This window comes from Fusarium fujikuroi, chromosome FFUJ_chr11 (genome assembly GCF_900079805.1).
Source record: "Fusarium fujikuroi IMI 58289 draft genome, chromosome FFUJ_chr11".
In the NCBI taxonomy this organism is placed as follows: Eukaryota; Fungi; Ascomycota; class Sordariomycetes; order Hypocreales; family Nectriaceae; genus Fusarium; species Fusarium fujikuroi.
This window is the reverse complement of record NC_036632.1, coordinates 1,703,665-1,722,430: the sequence shown is the minus strand read 5'-3', so window position 1 is coordinate 1,722,430 and position 18,766 is coordinate 1,703,665. Positions and strand designations below refer to the sequence as shown.

Below are 18,766 nucleotides of genomic sequence, written 5' to 3'. Positions count from 1 at the left end.
ATCCGGCATCTGATAAGCCGAGTCAGTCACGAATGAGATGAATCCCATCAGAACTTCCAGAGCAGGCAAAAGGTCCACAAGGTCAAGGTTAGGGTGTCGGACTTGCAAGTAAGTTGATACGATGTGATCCGGCACCAGCAGCTGATCTTTTCCGCTGTAGAATTCGACGCATCAAATGTGACGAGGGGCGCCCTGTATGCCTACGCTGCTCTAGCACAGGCCGTGCATGTGACGGATATGGTGTCTGGGATTCGAAACACCCACTTCCCTCTACAACTAAAAGTCCCTCTCAACACATGAACCCCTCATGCTCAGTCTCCCGAGACAGACATACCCAGTTATACTTCGATTGGTTTGTAACCCGGGCGAGAAAGAAGATCCCCGGCATATTTGCGTCTGAATTTTGGGATACGCTCGTTCTTCAGGTCAGCACTCAGGAGAATGCAGTCCTATACTCACTAGTGGCATTGGCCTCTGCCCACAAATCGGGAATGCTCTCGCCGGCAGGCATGCCCGAAAACGAGAACTTCACATTGCAGCACTACAACGCGGCCATATTTCAGTTCAACATCACCTGGTTACCGGAAATAAGGAATCAATTCGAATCGTGACCATCTCATGTCTCATCTTCATCTGCCTCGAGTTCATGCGCGGTAATATCAAGACAGGCGCTGACCACCTCCAGAACGGATTGAACTTGCTGCCTCTACTCAACTCGCCGTCATGCCTGGGGGACGGTGCTCTTGTGCTAAAGGCCCATAATGAGTCGATAGAAGATGTTGTCACGGAGGCATTCCTCCGCTTGTGCGTCTATTCAGCCAGGTTCCACCGATTCCCTAGGAATATTTCCATCGTAACTCAAGATGACGCACTTAGCGGTCAAAGCCGATCCTTTCCTACATTAGCTGTAGCAAGGCTGCACCTCGATGAACTGTTCAATAGAATACACCGACTTGAAGCAGATGCTCGCCAGCTACAGGCCCTTCCCTGTTCAATCACGACTACAATGTTGCAAAATCAGCGACGGATCCAGAAAGACCTCGATTGCTGGCTCAGCCTCTTCAAACACTCCTATGAAGATATTGCCAATAATGATTCAGAGGAGTCGCTGCCGCTTACACTTCTCCGGATCCATCATGCTATGGCATATGTAATGGCTGGGACCTGTATTGCCCCGAGCGATGAACTCGCCTACGACCTGTTCAAGTCAAGTTTCGACTCCGTTGTCAGTCTTTCTGATCATATCCTGGAGGCTGCTGCGTCAGTCATGGCTGCAGATATCATCTGCGGGGCCTGCACTGAGAAGTTCAGCTTCAGCGCCGATATGGGTATAATATTACCTCTATATTACACAATTCTAAAATGCCGCTGCCCGGTGACTCGACGACGTGCTCTAAAGGTGCTTCTTCCTGTGTCGCACCAGGAGGGAATATGGAACGGGCCCTTGGCTGCAGCAATTGCTTGCAGGGTCATTCAAATCGAGGAGGAGGGGTACTACGGATGCTCCCCTATTGAAGACCATCCTTTAGAAAGTCTCATAGATGCCCCTATTCCGACTTTACCTGAGTCACACAGGATTAGCGGCGTTTTCATAGACCCGCCCGAGAGCTCTACGGGGGACATCATATGGGGTTATAGGAGGGCACAAGAAAACGGACAATTAGCAATATTGCAGGAGAGTGTCAAGGCATTCAAATAAATTCTAAATTGTGACGACATTTAAAAGATAGCCCAAGCAGTCTCTACCTCCTCAACATCGAGTCCTCCGCCTCTATTACGTTACCTACTTGACGATATATCTTTCTAACCTTTCGCCAACGTTTTGACTCATACCTGACGCGTCTTAATTTAGGAAATGACCCTTGTATCATAGCATCTAGCAAACCATCGAACCCACGTGCAAGGGGTTGGTGCTCAAAAGGCGGTGCAGTCCAGTCAATTTCCGTAAAGATCTCAATCTGATCAGGCAAGAAGTTGACAAGAGACTTCGCATCTCTCGTCGGATCATCATCCTCTCGAATAGAATAGATCAGATTCGCGGTGATGAAGATTTCTTTCAGGCTGGTAAACTTTTTCAGGGATCTTATTGTAGACCCGAAAAGACGGGCGTCAACATCATATTCCAGATGAAGGGATTCGAGAGTCGTGCAGAAGTTGTCAAGATAGCTGAATGAGATGCGGGGTACATCGACTTTGGTCTTGATGCGGGATGTCTCAAACCGAAAGCGCCGCAGAGGCTGACCACGAGAAGTGAGGATTTTCTCTAGATCACGGGTATCCAGTCTGTAAGGGGATGCTTCCTCTAGTTTGAAGTCCTGCTCGGACATCAAGTAGCCTATCGTTCTAGGTTTCTTACTCGATCCAGGGGAGTAAATATTGCGTGGATTAAAGTGTCCGATTACCAAATGATTCAGATCTGGTGCCACGTCAAGAATTACGTGAGGGAGGTCAGTTGCCAGAAGTTCCCTTAGCTTTATACTATTGACGCCATATACTTTTAAGGCGGATGGCGAAAGAAACATGTCGCATTCGTCATCAGCTATAAGGGTAGTCAGGTTGGGCAGTAAAACAAGGAGTAGAATCAGGATCTCGGCGCAGGCAGCTCTCCAAAGAAGCTAGTTGTAGGAACGGGTATCATTGTATTTGTCCCCAAAAATGAATGTGTGCAACGCTTTATAATGTTTCAGCTGGAGACTATCGTCGCGTCTCTCACGCCAAAGTTGGTTCTCATCGATTCCCAGAGCTTTGAGTCCTTGATGGTAGCCCGTTTGGGCCCGGACGATATCTAAATCGTTTGCGAGATTTGAATTCCAAGCCATGACCTTGACGGCCCTTGCCAGGTCGGTTCGGAACGTAACAGTATCAAGGAATGGCTCTAATCGCCTCTCACGGTGTTCAAAATTAGGGAATTCGTGATATAAGACAGGTTGGGCGACATCCCGGAGCCGATGTGACACGCGACTCAGAGCACATAGGTCTTGGGCAGGTTCCGCATAGACCACAGTGATTTTGCCTTCTGAGGTAGTTTCATATGTCCATGGATGATTTTCAAGAGTAGTAAGAATTTGCCTCGACAGTGCTGACAGAACTGGGCGCAAATAGAGTGTAAAACCTCGGTTGGGAGGCTTTCGAGCCAAGAAGTTGTTTTTGTCGTGAGAGACATGGGATGTACTTCCTCGACCGCCATGTTGTCTGAACGAGTACAGATTCTGTGAAGGATGATTCTCAGATCTCCGATGTCATGTATTTATACCTTGGCCACGCTCGGACAAAATGTTTTCCCTCGACGATCTGCATTTTTCAGGGGCCCTGCTGCAATCGTGCCGCTGACGCGATAACAAGTCATGTTCCTTGGCTCCAAGGCTAAAAAGCAACATGATGATGTAATTAGGTTCCAGGTGAGTGATGCTTAATCTGGTAGTGCAATACTGGTGGTAAAGTCCTAGTACTGTGTTTCTTGCAGCTCAAAAACCAATAAGTAAGTCTTGTAAGACTTTTAGAAAGTAGTGTTTTATCTGACTTTATTTCTATCTAAAATGTCTATTAAAAGGCAGAACTGTTAGAGGAAGAATGGTCTGGTTAAACTACTGTGATATAAAAAACCGCAGGATAATCTAAAAAGCAATTATTTAGGGGCTAAACTTGCTTTTATACTTATCGGACGAATCATATTCACAGGTGCCTACTGTACCGTCAGCCTCACTTTCAAGCCCCTGGTCATGCCCCGCTTTTGCCACTCATCCGTGGTTCTCCTTTGTGATAACTTAACCAGCTCTAACATATTCGTGACTTCGAATACAACGTCGATTATCACAATTGCTTTTGCGAACGACTGAGCCGCAAACATGACTAGCGCAGTAGCAGTCGCTGCTACGCTGAGCACAGAGATTCGGCTGGCTCAAGCTGTCTCGGAATTTGTGGAAGATCTTTCCGATGAACAGAAACATTCATACCGCTTACAGAGAGATCACCGGTCAACTCCGAACATCGATGATGTTATGAGGTTGACAGCCGAGATCGATAAAAGGGTAGCGAGAGAAGATCCAGGAAGTGGTCGTGTTTTTGGACCACGACTGACCAATTTTATTCTCGCAATCCAACAATACGCCGCGAGAGGAGACGTTGTGATCGGGGGAAGTGCAAATTTAATTGCTTTCAGTGTCTGGTTGATTCTACAGATGACACTACGCGTAAGGTTTATTTGTAAGGTTTCTTTTTTATCGCAAAACTAAGCGTTGCTATAGATACTCGGTGAAGACTCTCGGCTACTGGAGAAGGCATCTACCCTCTTCATGAATGCAGGTCGCTCGGCACCATGCTGCGAGGAAATCGATTTGCCACTTTTCGAGTCGAAAAAGTTAAAGCTGTGTCTTAACGAATACTTAATTGTCGTTATCCGCATTTGCCACTACTTGGTCAGGTTGATGCAAACCTCTGTTCCCGGAGAAACTGTCTCTGATTTGACAGATTCCAAACTAAGCGAATTTGAATCAGAACTAAATCTCTGGGCAGCTTCATATCATCAACAAGTCAAAAGCGCGGGGAGCCAGGCATTTTCCGGTCAGAGTGGGGACTTCATCGACACGTTATCTGACTCAGACGAATCTGATATGAATCCTACCCGTTCCAGGCAAGAACTCGCCGAAATATATCTAAGATACAACCATGAGGTCGTTTGGGAGAATATTAGAAGATTGGGAAGCACTAATCTGTTTAAATTTCATCCTGAGTATCAGAGTTTCATCGACTGCAGCCATTCCTCAACGCTTCTATACAGTGGTAAGGCCGGAGCAGGAAAGTCGCTCATACTCGCCAACATCGTCGATGACCTGATTCAAAGGCAACGTGGAAACTCTCAAGTCGCCTATTTCTTTTGCCTCTGGGACAAATTCAATTCCCTCCAGGCAGTTACCATTCTTGCCAGCTTATATCTACAACTCAAACACAAGGTTCCAGATGACATCTTGCTACTCAAAAACCTACGTAACCATTCGTTTGATACCGAAACGGTAATTGCTCGACTACAGAGTGCGCTGAAGCCCGATCAAAAGACATATTTTGTTCTTGATGGGCTTGATATGTGCGAAGAAGGAGAGCGCAACAAAGCAATTGGAGTCCTGCGAGGACTACAAATCAGCTCTTGTCTCTCAATTTGTCTCTCATCAAGACCAGGGATCATAACTTCTATTGGATGGGCAAGACTTCATTTGATCACTATCCCTGAAGATAATCCTAATGTTGCAGTCTATGTTGACTTTGAAATATCGCGATTGTTTCAGTCGCGGGAGCTGGTAAAATTATGCTCCAAAAGTCTGTGAACACCCCACCCTGTAGCAACTCAATCCATTCAACAGGAATATCTTCACTTATATATATTTAATTTAATTTAAATCCAGTAATAATAAAAAGTATATTATTTTAAAGCCCTAATTTTTCTATTTAATATTTTATATACTATCTCTAGGCATAAATACAGGCATTAAGTTAGTAAGGAAGTAAATTAATTAGATAGTTAATTTGCTATAATATAATTACTGCCTATATTAACTTAATATATTTAATTAACTTTATTCTATTAACTTTATTATTTTTTAAGAGGTTTAATTAAAAAAATATCTTATAGATATTTAACTTTAATTGCTTTTAAATATATTTAATTAGGTTAAAATTAAGACTATAAGCAGGCCAGTTAATTTAAGAAATGCTATTTTTTAATAGCTAGTTTATTATAGCTTTTAATATATATATATAAGTATTATCTTATTAAAAATAGTAAAAACTAGTTTAAATAAGAAGTAAACCTTCCTCTAAAGCCTATATATAACTTATAGAAATATATCCTTTTCTTTATATAGTTTAATTATAGATTATAATAATAATATTAGACTTACTGCCTTTTTAGATTGCTCTTTAGATTATAATAAATAATTATAACTTTCTATAAATTGTTATATTAACTAATTTCTTTATAAACTTTTTATAAAGCTTCTAGAATACCTAACTTTATTTATAATTAAGTTATAATTAAACTAATAATTTATTATTAAAAATAGTCTAAAGGTATTAAAAGTTAAGTAAAAGATTCTTAAGTAATATCTATCTATAAACTTTAAAATAATATACTTTTAGTAATTCTTTAATATCTTCCCTTTAAGCTTAATACTAAAAAAGCTACTAAAAAGCGGTTTTCTTAAATAGTAGTATCTACTATATAGCCCTCTATTTATAACTATAATAATACCTAATAACTTAATATATTATTATTTATAAGATTTTATTACCTAAATAATTAACTAATAATTTATATATAATCTTATAGTTATATTTAAGTATAATTAATATATATTAAATCTATTAAACTATAAGTTTCTTAAGATACCTAAAATAACTCTTTTTATTTAAGGTTTAATAAGTTTTTTAGTATTAAAAGATATTAAAGATTATAGCTAGTAAATATCTAGCCTTAATTATAATATCTTAATATAACCTCCTGCTTTCTATAGCCTAAATAATAAGAGCTTTTATAATATCTATAAATTTATAGTTTCTTTAGTGGCCTATATATATAATAAATAAAATTCTATTCTTTTATAATATCTTTTATTAAAGTTATAGATATTTAAAGAAATTAATTAAGTTAACTTTTATAGTGGTAGATAACCGGTTGGCGGGGCAGCATTTACAGACTTTTAGAGTATAATTTTAGTTATAGATCCTACCCTTCGGCATGAGATTATATCTGCCTTGATCGCAGCTGCGAAAGGGAACTTTGTTTGGGTCGATAGACAGATAAAGTGGCTCTGTGAACTCACCGCAGATGAAGATATTCGTAAAGTCCTTGCAAACCTTCCAGAAGGATCCTCAAACGCTGTCGATACTGAATTATTGCTGGGGTCATTATTCCCCTCAACTGCATCATCTGGCCCTTCAGCTTTCAAAGACTCGGCATATGCCTCAGCATCAATTATCGATCGAAGCTGTAAGCAAGCGCATCAAATACCAAAAGTTGAGAGCCCACTACATAACCCGGATGGACAGGCTATTGAGGACTCGGCCACCGAATACTCTGACGTCTCAACAACTACTATCTCCAAGAATCGGCTATACATATCAGAGCTAGCCACAGACCTGTATAATGAAGTCAGAAATACCTCCATCGACGAGGCCGGTAGGCCTCAAGTAGATATATCTGATACATTACCAAATCTACTGAGGGCTTTTGCTCTGAAAATTGGGCACTGTGCAACATCCCAGATGCATCGGGATGTCATGGCCTTTGTTCATAAACATAGAAGGTCAGAATGTCCTTACCTCAAGGCCTTCTTTCTGATAGGAAAACACGCCTAGGCCTTTATGGAGATGGACGCCTAGCAGGTTAAATCTAACAATCGAGCAAGGCTAACATACTGGTTTACTAGTGAGATCACGACCGAATTTATGGATATCTGTCTCAATAGGACCGGGACTGGGCTTTTAGAAACCAGAGACCAGTCTGACTCTATGAGTTTGCAAGAGCGCATGGATCTCTGGAGAAAGAATGAGGATATTGAATAAGCCTCCATTGAGGAAGACTTGGAAACCCTTGAAATCTTGGAGCTGGAGGAGGGCAATGTCCATAGAGATGCTGAAGTCTGGATTGCTGCGTACCGAGAATTCGCACTCAAAACCGAGGCCTACTCATGGCTACTTACTCAACTGCGAAGAGATATGTATTCTGCGTTACAGGAAGCAACAACGATTCAGTGTATCCGAGATCAGTTATTATCCTCACTTCCTTCTCCACACAGGGTTAGCAGGAGCAAGTCACCTGAGAGTTGCCGGGTACTATTCGAGGTAGACTGGGACATTCTAGAGTTCTTTGACTCGCAAGGGTACTCCAAATCGCCATCCGAAGTACTTGATGCAGTCATCACACTGACTGGATCCTCTTCTGATGCACAAGCTTCAACCTGTGCTCAGTTCTTGAATCAGACCTGGCTAGTTACAGGGAGTGTGATACTGCAGCTTATTCGCAGCTTATTAAAGCTAGAGCTGGGTCATACACATCTGTGTGAGATTGACCGTCATCTTTGGCATCCCTTTCAAGAAGGTCATAACTAACAAATTCAAAGGCCGTTTGCCGGATGGCACAAGTCTGAAATCCTGGATAAACGATTCACAGCTTATGGTGCAGACAGACGGATCTGCAGCTTCTATCTCAGAGACAGGAGAGCAGCTTGCCTGGCTTGGGGCTGCTTTGAGGAGTTCACCACATCAGAAAGGGCCGAGTTACTGCACTCCTTCCATCAGATCAATATATCAGGATTTTGAGGTACCGCATGCTGTCGTCTGTCAAATCGGATTCGACCTGGAGCAACCCCTGCGACCCACAGATAATGCTAACGGTCATTGCTGGCATGGGATTTTCAAGAACCCGGTGGTTGTCAAGGGGTTCCCCATTTTGCCGAAGATGGAGAGTAATACCGGCCTTGAAATACCTCTGAACATCATGGCTGGGCTTGCTCGAGCTGGTCGTGTTGACCATTTCAACAACAAGGTCTACATAAAGGGCTTCTCGACAATGCTGGTGCCCACAAGACAATGCAGAGATGTCGTCTATTGGCACTTGATTTACACAGAGGATGGATGCCGTATATCGTACCTGGATGACACCCTGCATCGTAATAACGATGTTGGCTCTTTGGATTCTACAAGTTACCGTCACGTTCTTGGGTGGTGTTCCGAAGCTATGTTCCGTGCTGGTGAGAGTCTTCAAAATGTACAAATTTCGCCATACCACTCACTAATGGAATCAACAGGATCCTCTGAGGCCAAGTACCATGTTAGACATTCAGAGCTTCCTAAGCCACATGACCAATGTGTTCTTGCTGGCACAGTCATAACACTGGGAAGAATGATTACCGGAGGCCCAAGCTTCGAACTCGGTATCAAAGACACGCCAGTACATGTGGCTCGCAATGGATATATTCCGCGACTCAAATGGATCTCTTCAAAGTTTTTCCTGTTTTGGGACGAGTCCGACAAACGAGGGTGGCTAACTAACGGCACGAGCGCTCTGTTACATGTTGTGAGAGCGTCCTTAGCATACGACAGTACTGACAAATTCCAATCAGCTTTCATCTTTAAGGCTGATGAATTAAAGGAGTCCCATAAGCCCTTCACTGCCGATTCAGCAATTGATGTACTGATAGACCCTAAGAACCTGGGTCTTAAGCTCTACCCAGAAAAGGATGGCTTCATCGTTCTGGCTGACAGAATTGACCAATACTACAACCTGCTGGAAAAGATGATCGATCACCAGACAGATATCGTCAGGCGTCATAGCGGGAACCTTTCGAGGATGCCACGAAAATACCTAGAGGGATGGGACTTCGAGGACTTAAGCGCAAATCGCGATCCGTTACATCCACGCTTAGTCACGCTGGAGCCTGCTGGGATGGGATGGGTTGACTTGACGAGGGATCTTCAGGTCGTAAGTCTGACTGGACGCGGCTTTGGAGAACTTATCCAACCAAATGGGCCAGCTCTTTGTGAGTACTGGTCTCGCCTACCCAAGCATAGATACCTCCTTGCATGCTCTGCTTCGGATATGGAGGATACGATTCGAGATAATCGTAGTCCTCGGGATGATTATGCTCGGCTAAGTGAGAATCTGATTTGGCATAATGCGATTGACATCCCAGGGAAATGTCAATGTGGATGTGTTTCGAGCCACCATAGAGAACCAGTCCATGTGGCTTTCCCGTCTGCATTATCTTACAGATTGTGTTCTCGCAAGAGCCCCATTAGACTCAGCGGTGCAGTTGTTTTTGGACACAATCCAGGCTTCCCTTGGACGTGGGGCGAGACCGGTCATCCTACGCAGCAACAACCAGAAGAAGAGATTCTTTTGAATCATGCATTAAGCAAAGGAGATAAGGATAGTGGAGTTGGTGAAAGCTTGATATCATCCTCATCTGACGGTCATGCCTCATTAATGGCAAGCTCGAGTATATCCCATACGCCATCGTCACTAAGGAAGCCAAAGACAGCGCCACCGAGCATAAGAAATACATGTGCACGAAGCGAATACACCGTTGGCATCCTTTGCGCGCTGCCAATTGAGCTGAAGGCAATACGAGCTCTTCTTGACCAAAGACACCAGGATCTCCCCAGGGTGCTCGGTGACAACAATCAGTATGTACTCGGGGAAATGGCGCAGCATATGGTAGTAGCAACATCACTTCCAGCAGGAGAATACGGAACAAACGCAGCCGCATCAGCAGTGTCTGATATGATGCGCAGCTTCACGTCTATACAGTTCTGTCTACTTGTTGGCATTGCCGGTGGCGCGCCCTCTGAGGACAATGATATCCGACTCGGCGATGTGGTAGTAAGCTTGCCTACTCAGACTTTCCCAGGTGTCATTCAGTATGATCTTGGTAAGGAGAATGAGGGGGGTGAGTTTAAGGTGACAGGCGTTTTGCAACGACCGCCTCGGATCTTGACCAATGCTATCAGCAAGATCCGGTCGGATCCAGACATTGGATTCAATGCACTGGACCCATATCTTACTAGCATAGTCGACTCACTCCCAGCATATGGTAACCCAGGTCAAGAACTCGACGTGCTCTCCCGCGCCGCTTGTGCTCGCAGGACGTGCAAGCCTGACTGTACCCACTTTGAGCAACGCCTCCCACGATCAACGGCAGAGCCTATGATTCACTATGGCCTTGTAGCATCAGCAAATCGCGTGGTCAAAGACGCAACCCTGCGAGATCGGCTGTCCCGCAAGTATGGGGTGCTATGCTTCGAGATGGAAGCTGCTGGGGTAATGAACAGGGCAGATTGCCTTGTGATACGAGTGATATGTGACTACAGTGATGCACAAAAGAACAACATCTGGCAGAACTACGCTGCTGCTGTGGCCGCAGCATACACTAAGCTTTTGCTCAGTGCGGTAGCGGTGAACAATGACCTTGACGGCGATAATGCGAGAACGGATAGTGAGCCTGCGTTTAAGAGGCGTAGGATGAATATTTGTAATGAAGGATGTGACTAGATATCACAACACAGATGTTGAGCCGTGATTAGCATCTGCAGGCCTCGAGATATCCACTGGAGCTTGAAGACACCCGCAATACTCATGATGCATTCTAGACAGTCAACCTCTGCCATTCTTTATCGCTGATTCACTATTTTTCGGCTATGGATTGTACATCCAGAAGATTCAGTCGCCCAGGACGACATCAAAGTGACTGCCCGTCATTTGGGTATAGTCACTGAATAATCCAGCCCGTTTGACTATAAAAGCCACCATACTGAAGGCTTTCTCCTTTCCAACCTTTTCAAACACAAAACAACTCAACTTCAACTCAATAACAATTACTCAACTAAATATACCCAAACTTACGAAACAAACTTCTTCTATCGAAATGTCTTACTCTCACTATCTTTTGTGCCGCTTCGAACAGAAGTCCGGCGTGACATATGAACGACCATCGTTCAAGCCTGTCGAGGATAAGTTCGGCGATCGCTTCAAGTCTGCATCTATCAGCGGCTCGAATATGAAAGTTGAGATTTACATGAAGGACAAGTACTATGACTCTACACGAAACGAGGCGTATGATGCCTTGGAGGACATCAAGATGAACGCCTATTTCGACCCCACTGACAACTTTGTGTTCGAGACAAGCGGAGACAAGTTTGTCACTCATTGGCACAACGGCAGTGGCCGGATGCAGGAATGCACCAACTGCAGCAAGAGCCGTTATTGCTCCAACCGCAAGTGAGATGGGAAATACCGAGAGGGCTGAGAGTGGATTTGGGAAAGGAAATGGACTATACTAGGATTGCAGGTATCATAGTGTAGTAGAAAATATAGCTTAAGCTAATCTCACGATACGAACTAAAGAGAGGTATCTTCATTTGATGTTTAGACGTGGTTCGCAATACTGATTGCTAGTTGGTGACAAACAGGTCCTATGCGACCAAAACGAAGCGCCCAACCAGCTCGACCAGGATTAGAATAGAGTCGGATCTTGCATTGATAAGATCTTAAAGCAAGCCTTATCTACGACACAATATACGGAGATTTATTGCGGGGGATCCGTGATATGTCGCCAATGAGATTATACCATTCCTTTATCATGCAAAACCGCATGCAAAGGACACAACGCTGAAAAGAGCGCTTTTCAGTCATTCATTCATCAATATTGCTACCACATGACACTCAATCACATGAGAATCACTCGTAAATCACTATCATTTTAGCTTGTCCAAGATTGGCTCAGATTAGACATTTAGATATATAAACCTCCTACCACTTTCTACTCTTGTCGATCTTTTAACTTCTTAACAAATACAACATCTCAATCAAGCAATTACCTTCTTCCAATCATCTAAAGAAAAGAAAAAGCACTTCGACATGATGGATTACGTGGATTCGCCCAATGGTTACAAGAAGCATACCTTTTTGGCCTTTCTGTTTACGCAGAAACCAAGCACAAAGGGAAAGTCACTGCCATATCACGTTTACAGCGCGAGATTAAAGGAGGTTTCCAACGGTGACAAGTTAGAGTATATTACGTCTTGGTTCAAATATTCTACGTACAGGGTCGACCTGTACAAGCTCCCAGACGTCAATATAGAAAAAACAAAGAAGGACTTGTGTGATCTCGTGGAGCCATTGTTGCTTTTTGAGTGGTTTGAACTCTCTAGTATGGAGGTTGAAGATTGGAAGGGAGAATATCCTATATATGAATGAATGCAGACAGCGACGTGGAGGTATACTGGGTGTTGAAAGATACGTTCGGAGGGGATAGTTTTATGATTGATGAATAGATCACAGGGTTACGGTACCAAGGACCATAGCTAGGTAGGACAAGAGCAACTTGAGCTTCCCATCAGTCCTACGTCGAGTCATTAAATCATTGTCAATAGGACTTCCAGAGGTATATCCAAAGTTCCAACACCTACTAAGGAAGCCTCAAGTAGTGAATATCATATCCCCCATGTCTACGCCTAACTCTATAGCTCTGTGATTCCAATTAATCCGTTGGCACCTCCTTCAGAAGAGCTGTTAGGTCACCCAGTACAGCACTCGCAGAATCATATCCAAACTTCCAGCATCGATAGATTATTCCTCTAGCAGTATTCTCAATCCCAATGACAGGTGCAATACCTGCTTCGACAATGTCCCAAATATCGCCATCGATGCCTGCATATGGGAATTTCCATTCCGTAATCTCGTAGATCGCAGATCCAACAGCATACAGCTCTCGTTCCATCATGGAAAGCTCACTGGCTTATTCTTCTGGTAGAGCTGGGCAGTATGCAGGCTCTTATGTATGGGGACCCAACCCGGGGTAACTCTGACCGAGAGCAGAACTGGTGAAGTCGCATATTCTCAGAGTATCGTCACTGAAAATGAGGACGTTTCCGGTCGAGATGTCTCCCGACATGACGCCCCTGGAATGTAGGTACGTGATGCTTTCGGCAAGAATGGTCGCCATTTCAATTCGACAATGCATTGAAGGCGGTTCTGCAGTTCCTTCGATGATGTGACGGAGATTGCCCTTAGTTGCTCGCTTCAGCTTGAGCGTGATAGCAAGGCCATTATCATTATGAGAAATACCAAAGCATTTCGTTATGTAAGGATGGTGGAGTATAGCTTTATAAATGTCATGCTCACGAGGTCATGACTGGTTTCTTCTGCCGTCAATGGCGGACCGTAGGGTGTATCATCTATCCATATTGTTTCCGCTTTCAAAACGATACCTGGCTCAGCTTTGTCAATGTAGACAACCGAGTGATCAGTCCTCATAAGAACGTCAACTCGGCTCCTGATAAAAATTGCCGTGGATGATAATCCCATCATTCAACAAGGAGGAAGTGATTTAAATGGATTCGCGTGTAACGTTTTGGTACGGAGCAGAGATGCGGAGAAGAAGTTGTACTACGAAAAGCACGGATTAACTAGAGTTCCGACACGCTCTGTGTCACCCTGGTTGGGTGTGAATCGGGCGTAATTAGCGATTGAATGCTTGAGTGATGACATATCCTCATATCACTTCGTCAATCAATTGACTTCATTATATCGAGATTCAACTGGTACAACAGCTCTTGTCCAATGGTCATGTATCGATTTGAAACTACTTTAGGAAGATATTTGATGCTTTCAGTTCTCTAAGAATGCTTTAAGCAACTTTGAAGACGCAAGTTCAACAACAGCTCGAGCGGTAGGAGAAACACGGATGGGTGCCAACATCGCAAAATCATGAACCTGGCCATCCGCCTTAACAACTGCAGTGTCAACTCCAAGCTGCTGCAGACGATGGCCAAACGCCTCGCCCTCTCCAATTAGTGGGTCCGCGCCGGAAACGAAGATAGTTGTCGGTGGAAAGTTTGCAAGAGCCTCGTCTGGGGCAAACTGAAGGGGCGAGGTCAATGGCAGCTTTCTGTCTTCTTCGTTTGGGAGAAATGCGGGGATCATCCAGTCCATGGTCTTTTCGGAGAGATACGGTCCGTCTTTGTATGTTTTGTAGGTCTCAGACTTGCTGTGAGTGTCTGTAACGGGATATAGCAAGACAACCTGGCCGATCTTGGAGGGTAGGTTACGGCTTTGAGCGAGTTGAGTCATTGCGATGGCCATATGTCCTGTAAACGGGTTAGATAGCCCTGGAACGATAGACATGGGTGTGTTCACCTCCAACACTATCACCAGCGAGACCAAAGCGGTCAACTTTGAGCTTATACTTATCGCCATTGTTTACGAAATGATCAAGCACTCCGTAGACCTGCTCAAACTGAACGGGGTACTGAGCTTCGGGAGCTGGGGTGTAGTAGGGAAAGACAACCGCAGCACCAGTTTGGCGTGCAAAGTCCTCCATCAAAGCTCCATGCACAGTGGGACTGCACCTGTCAGCACGTTTTCACGAGTCTTTGATGGCTGACTGACCTTCCGAGAATCCATCCACCGCCGTGCGTATAAAAGATCATGTTCAGGGTTCCCTGCGCATCAGCAGGGCGGAAGATTACAGTGGTGACATCTTCACCATTGACTGGAACTTTGACTTCCTCAGTCTTGATGTCAGACGCAGTCTTGTAGCTTTGGATGCCTTCCAAAATGTCGCGCGCTTCCTGATAAGTCTTAGTGTAAAGTGGTGGACCTTCAGCGGCCGCATCCGCAAACTTGCGGTTGATTGGGTCAAGATAAGTGTCCATTTCGAGTATTCTTCACGATTGAAAAGCGCACAGGATATTTTAGATCAATGGGATAGAGTTCGGCAAACTATCTCTGGGGCTCTCATGTTTCTTTATATCTTCATGGTTGACGACATCAGTGGCGTAGTTAACAGCCCCGCACCAGATCCGATGCCATCATCAAATCACCAACCATCACAAACGATGCGTAAGCAAGCGCTTATCAAAAAGCCTGCTTTCTAAGCACTATCCGTTCTCCTATAGGCTCAAACATGCCACAATTAGTGCTGATCAAGCATAAAATGTCGACTAAAAGAGATACGCTGTTGTGACGAGACTTAAACGAGGAACGCTTCCGACTAGAGCAACACATCAGACTAGGTAACGCAGAACAGATTGGCTTCATAGGTGATGTCCTTTGCGCTGGCATAAATTAAGTCCTTACGGGCATCATCCATGCATGCTCTAACTGCCAAGGTCCATCCAAAGAGCCAATGCTGAAGTCATTCGTTATCGATCGAGTTCAGGCCCACTGACGAATCTGTGATTTGATCTGGCATTAAAGCTTAGTCTACACGATCTCGTAAGACATATCTTCTCGTAACAATTTAAAGGGCAGTGCCACTCATTACGCTCGGCTTTAAGATGGTCCGCTGACATCTGAATAAGGACAGTCATGTCTCTATCCAAGGATTTAACGACCTATGTAAGCTGACTGCGTAAGACCTCGATTGTCTGATCGGGAATTACTTAGGTTGAAGATAAGCCAACGACATGATACACGAGCACGAGATCAGAAAAGTACTATTATGATGAATTCTTTTCAGTATAATAGCCTCATGTTCTGGTTACGGGGAAAGTTTTTAACGTTCGAGGTCGCGGATCTGGCCTTTGCAGCAATCTTGCTGGTACGTAATCTAACTAAGAAGTTTCAAGCTACTTCAACTCATGCAGCGGCTACCTATTGCTCTGAATCATATTGTCGCAGACTGAAAAGTAGACGAGCTAATAATGCGGGTTGAGAAGCGCCATGCGTGGCGGCAAGATCTGATTCTCGTGCATTATAGTTGTAAAATCTATAAGGAATCAGAGCACTTCCCATACCACCAAGAAAGATGCTCTTACCTGAAGGCAATCAATTGAGGGGCACAGACTCGGTGGTGAAGTTCAATCTCGAAATTGTCGAATTTGAAAGGAAGATAATGAAAAGGTAGGCATGTTGGGGATTTTCGAGACTTTCATATCAGATTGAGGCGCAAGATAAGTCTCTAATGTGACATTGGGACTACCAGCATCACCAACCAACGTTCAAACACAGTCGAGATATCCTACGATGACACGCAACTTGGCTGACAGTCACAACTGTGTAGAGGTGTTTAAGCATTGTGGACTCTTTGATGGCTTATTATCATGTCTAGATTGGGATACTCGTTTTTGTTAAGGGTCTGTACAGACAGATTGCCTTCCAAGACTTGAGTCTATTGGACTTCGTATATCGTATTACTTTCCTATTTCCTCTTAGACGACTTACGTATAAACCTGATCCTGCTGCATCGAAACAGTTTCCGCTTTTGGTTATGGGCTCAACCTAGTGTCAATCAGACGTCCTGGGTACGTACTTTATGGGCTCCCACCTCACGACATAATTGGGAGATCAGGAATCACCTTTTGAAGTCAATTGCTGCGCAAGTCGATTATCCGATCACATTGCGCTACTAAAAATACACAGGAGAGATCGACATTACTAAAATATCAGGACTCAAAGTAAAAACCGGTATAAATGGGGGAAAACCTGGTGTTTCGACAAGTGTTTCGACGGCGCAAAGTAAGCAGAAAGAGAAGCCCACTAAATTATGAACTATATAATCGAGCGGCCACCTCCATGTCTTGGATATTGGAGACCGTCAACCGATTGCATTAAACTATTTATCATTCTTATTTATCTTTATCAAACACTATGCATCTAATCAAAGCCATTAATGCTGTGGTGTTTCTGTCGTCCTTTGCAGATGGAGCAGCTGTGAAGATTCCAAGATCCTCTTCATAATCTCAGAAGCTCGCAGACCCCAGCTATGGTCCTATCCCAGGGGAAAGTCCTCTTTACAGTATGTACCGAGGGAAAACACCTCCATTTCCAGCAAACACCACGGATCCAATTCTGCCAACCAGAAAAGGCAAGCCGGGCGTCGACGATATGGTCTGGCAGAATCTCCTCTCTGCCGAATGGGCTATTTTCTCATTCTACCAGCAAGGAGTAGAAGCCTTTAACAGGGCCTCTTTCGTCGAGGCTGGCTACCCCAACGCCACTTATGATCGGATTCAGGAGATCCGTGATAACGAGGCTGGTCACCTGCGGATTTTCCAAGATCAGATCTCGGACACGTCACGGAAGCCTGCAGCTTGCAAGTACCAATACCCGTTTAATGATCCAGGGTCATTTCTTGTGTTGTCCACCCTCATCGAGATAGCCAGTATGGCTTTCCTCACTGGCCTAGTACAGATGGCCAAGCTTCCGGCCTCACAGGGCGCCATGACGGCTATCGCAGCGGTCGAGACACGACACGAAGTGTGGTCCCTAATGGACATATGGAACGTCAACCCCTTCTCGGGACCGTCGGATACAGTCTTTCCATACGCCAACCAGATACTCGACTTAACAAATGGCTTCGTCATTAAAGGAAGCTGCCCCAAAGAGAATCCCGTCTACCCCAACCCACGCCAAGGTCTTCTCTCACTTACCGTAAGCCCTGTCAATAAGACGCTCACACCTGGAAGCACCATTGTCTTCAAGTTCACACACAATGATGATTTGCCGAAATTCAAGAAGAACCACTAGTACTACACAACCTTTTTTCACGGACCATGGAATATCACGATGCCAATCGACACAAAAAGCTGGCCCGAGAGAAAGATAATTGATGTGAAGATCCCGGAGGTCTTCGAAAGTAGAGGGATCATAATCGCTGTTGTGACGGATACTGTTGGGGCACCGACTAAGGATACGGTTTTAGCTGGCCCAGCTATTATTCTTCAGCAGCCAGCCGAGCTTGGAGTAAAGGTCGCCGAAATCGTTTAATGTGGGCACTAGATCGGAATTCAACTGTTGAACCCTTGTTTCGTAAACGGCAGTCTTAATGCTGAGGTGTGAAGGACATGGAAGACAGAGGAAAGATTTGGTCTTTGATGAACGTTTGGATTTGGTGATGGATGTGACGTGATGGGTTGTAAAAATCAGCAGACAGGTAACCATTAACAGTTACACAAATATTCACGAATCGAGATAGATCAAACAATACGAAACAATTGTTAGGAAATTGCCTCTAAAATTTCTTATGCCAAAAGGACATGTACGTGCCATTCAACTTCCCTCACAGACAAGGGAACAGTATGGAAGTTCGACCCCCTCTCCAGGGTAATGAATGACATCAAGTCAAGTACAATAACAGAAGCACTAAAATGATTCTGGCATAGCTTGGTTCGACGCTTGCAAGGATACCCTTGACAGCTTCGGCTTTGGTTCAGGAGGGTATGAGGTCCTTGGTAGCGAAATAGCCTCGATAGACGACCAACAAAAGAGCTCCAT

At 44.4% G+C, this 18,766-nt stretch overlaps 8 protein-coding genes; 5 read left to right on the top strand and 3 right to left on the bottom strand.

Moving 5' to 3' along the window:
* Positions 1-37: 37 nt before the first annotated feature.
* FFUJ_11878 (uncharacterized protein) lies at positions 38-1,699 on the top strand (the record flags this gene model as incomplete). XM_023570825.1 is given in 3 exon segments in its annotated part: positions 38-108; positions 215-425; positions 431-1,699. Coding segments are annotated over 3 exon segments (1,551 nt in total).
* Positions 1,700-1,783: 84 nt separating this feature from the next.
* Positions 1,784-3,187, bottom strand: FFUJ_11877 (uncharacterized protein; the record flags this gene model as incomplete). XM_023570824.1 has 4 exons in its annotated part: positions 1,784-1,808; positions 1,834-2,539; positions 2,714-3,125; positions 3,173-3,187. 4 exons carry the CDS (start codon positions 3,185-3,187, stop codon positions 1,784-1,786), a joined length of 1,158 nt encoding a protein of 385 aa, XP_023438143.1.
* Positions 3,188-3,845: 658 nt separating this feature from the next.
* On the top strand, positions 3,846-5,318 carry FFUJ_11876 (uncharacterized protein; the record flags this gene model as incomplete). XM_023570823.1 has 2 exons in its annotated part: positions 3,846-4,190; positions 4,245-5,318. The coding sequence occupies 2 exons, from the start codon at positions 3,846-3,848 to the stop codon at positions 5,316-5,318; spliced, it is 1,419 nt and encodes a 472-aa protein (XP_023437880.1).
* A 3,131-nt stretch (positions 5,319-8,449) lies between these two features.
* On the top strand, positions 8,450-11,041 carry FFUJ_11875 (related to nucleoside phosphorylase; the record flags this gene model as incomplete). Its single annotated transcript, XM_023570822.1, has 1 exon — positions 8,450-11,041. One exon carries the CDS (start codon positions 8,450-8,452, stop codon positions 11,039-11,041), a length of 2,592 nt encoding a protein of 863 aa, XP_023437879.1.
* Positions 11,042-11,414: 373 nt separating this feature from the next.
* FFUJ_11874 (uncharacterized protein) lies at positions 11,415-11,771 on the top strand (the record flags this gene model as incomplete). The annotated part of the gene is made up of 1 exon (XM_023570821.1): positions 11,415-11,771. One exon carries the CDS (start codon positions 11,415-11,417, stop codon positions 11,769-11,771), a length of 357 nt encoding a protein of 118 aa, XP_023437878.1.
* A 1,257-nt stretch (positions 11,772-13,028) lies between these two features.
* FFUJ_11873 (uncharacterized protein) lies at positions 13,029-13,442 on the bottom strand (the record flags this gene model as incomplete). XM_023570820.1 has 2 exons in its annotated part: positions 13,029-13,285; positions 13,358-13,442. 2 exons carry the CDS (start codon positions 13,440-13,442, stop codon positions 13,029-13,031), a joined length of 342 nt encoding a protein of 113 aa, XP_023437877.1.
* Positions 13,443-14,158: 716 nt separating this feature from the next.
* FFUJ_11872 (related to lipase (lipP)) lies at positions 14,159-15,204 on the bottom strand (the record flags this gene model as incomplete). XM_023570819.1 has 3 exons in its annotated part: positions 14,159-14,637; positions 14,687-14,892; positions 14,939-15,204. The coding sequence occupies 3 exons, from the start codon at positions 15,202-15,204 to the stop codon at positions 14,159-14,161; spliced, it is 951 nt and encodes a 316-aa protein (XP_023437876.1).
* Positions 15,205-17,290: 2,086 nt separating this feature from the next.
* On the top strand, positions 17,291-18,259 carry FFUJ_11871 (related to stress response protein rds1p; the record flags this gene model as incomplete). XM_023570817.1 has 2 exons in its annotated part: positions 17,291-18,018; positions 18,079-18,259. 2 exons carry the CDS (start codon positions 17,291-17,293, stop codon positions 18,257-18,259), a joined length of 909 nt encoding a protein of 302 aa, XP_023437875.1.
* Between the last annotated feature and the right edge of the window lie 507 nt (positions 18,260-18,766).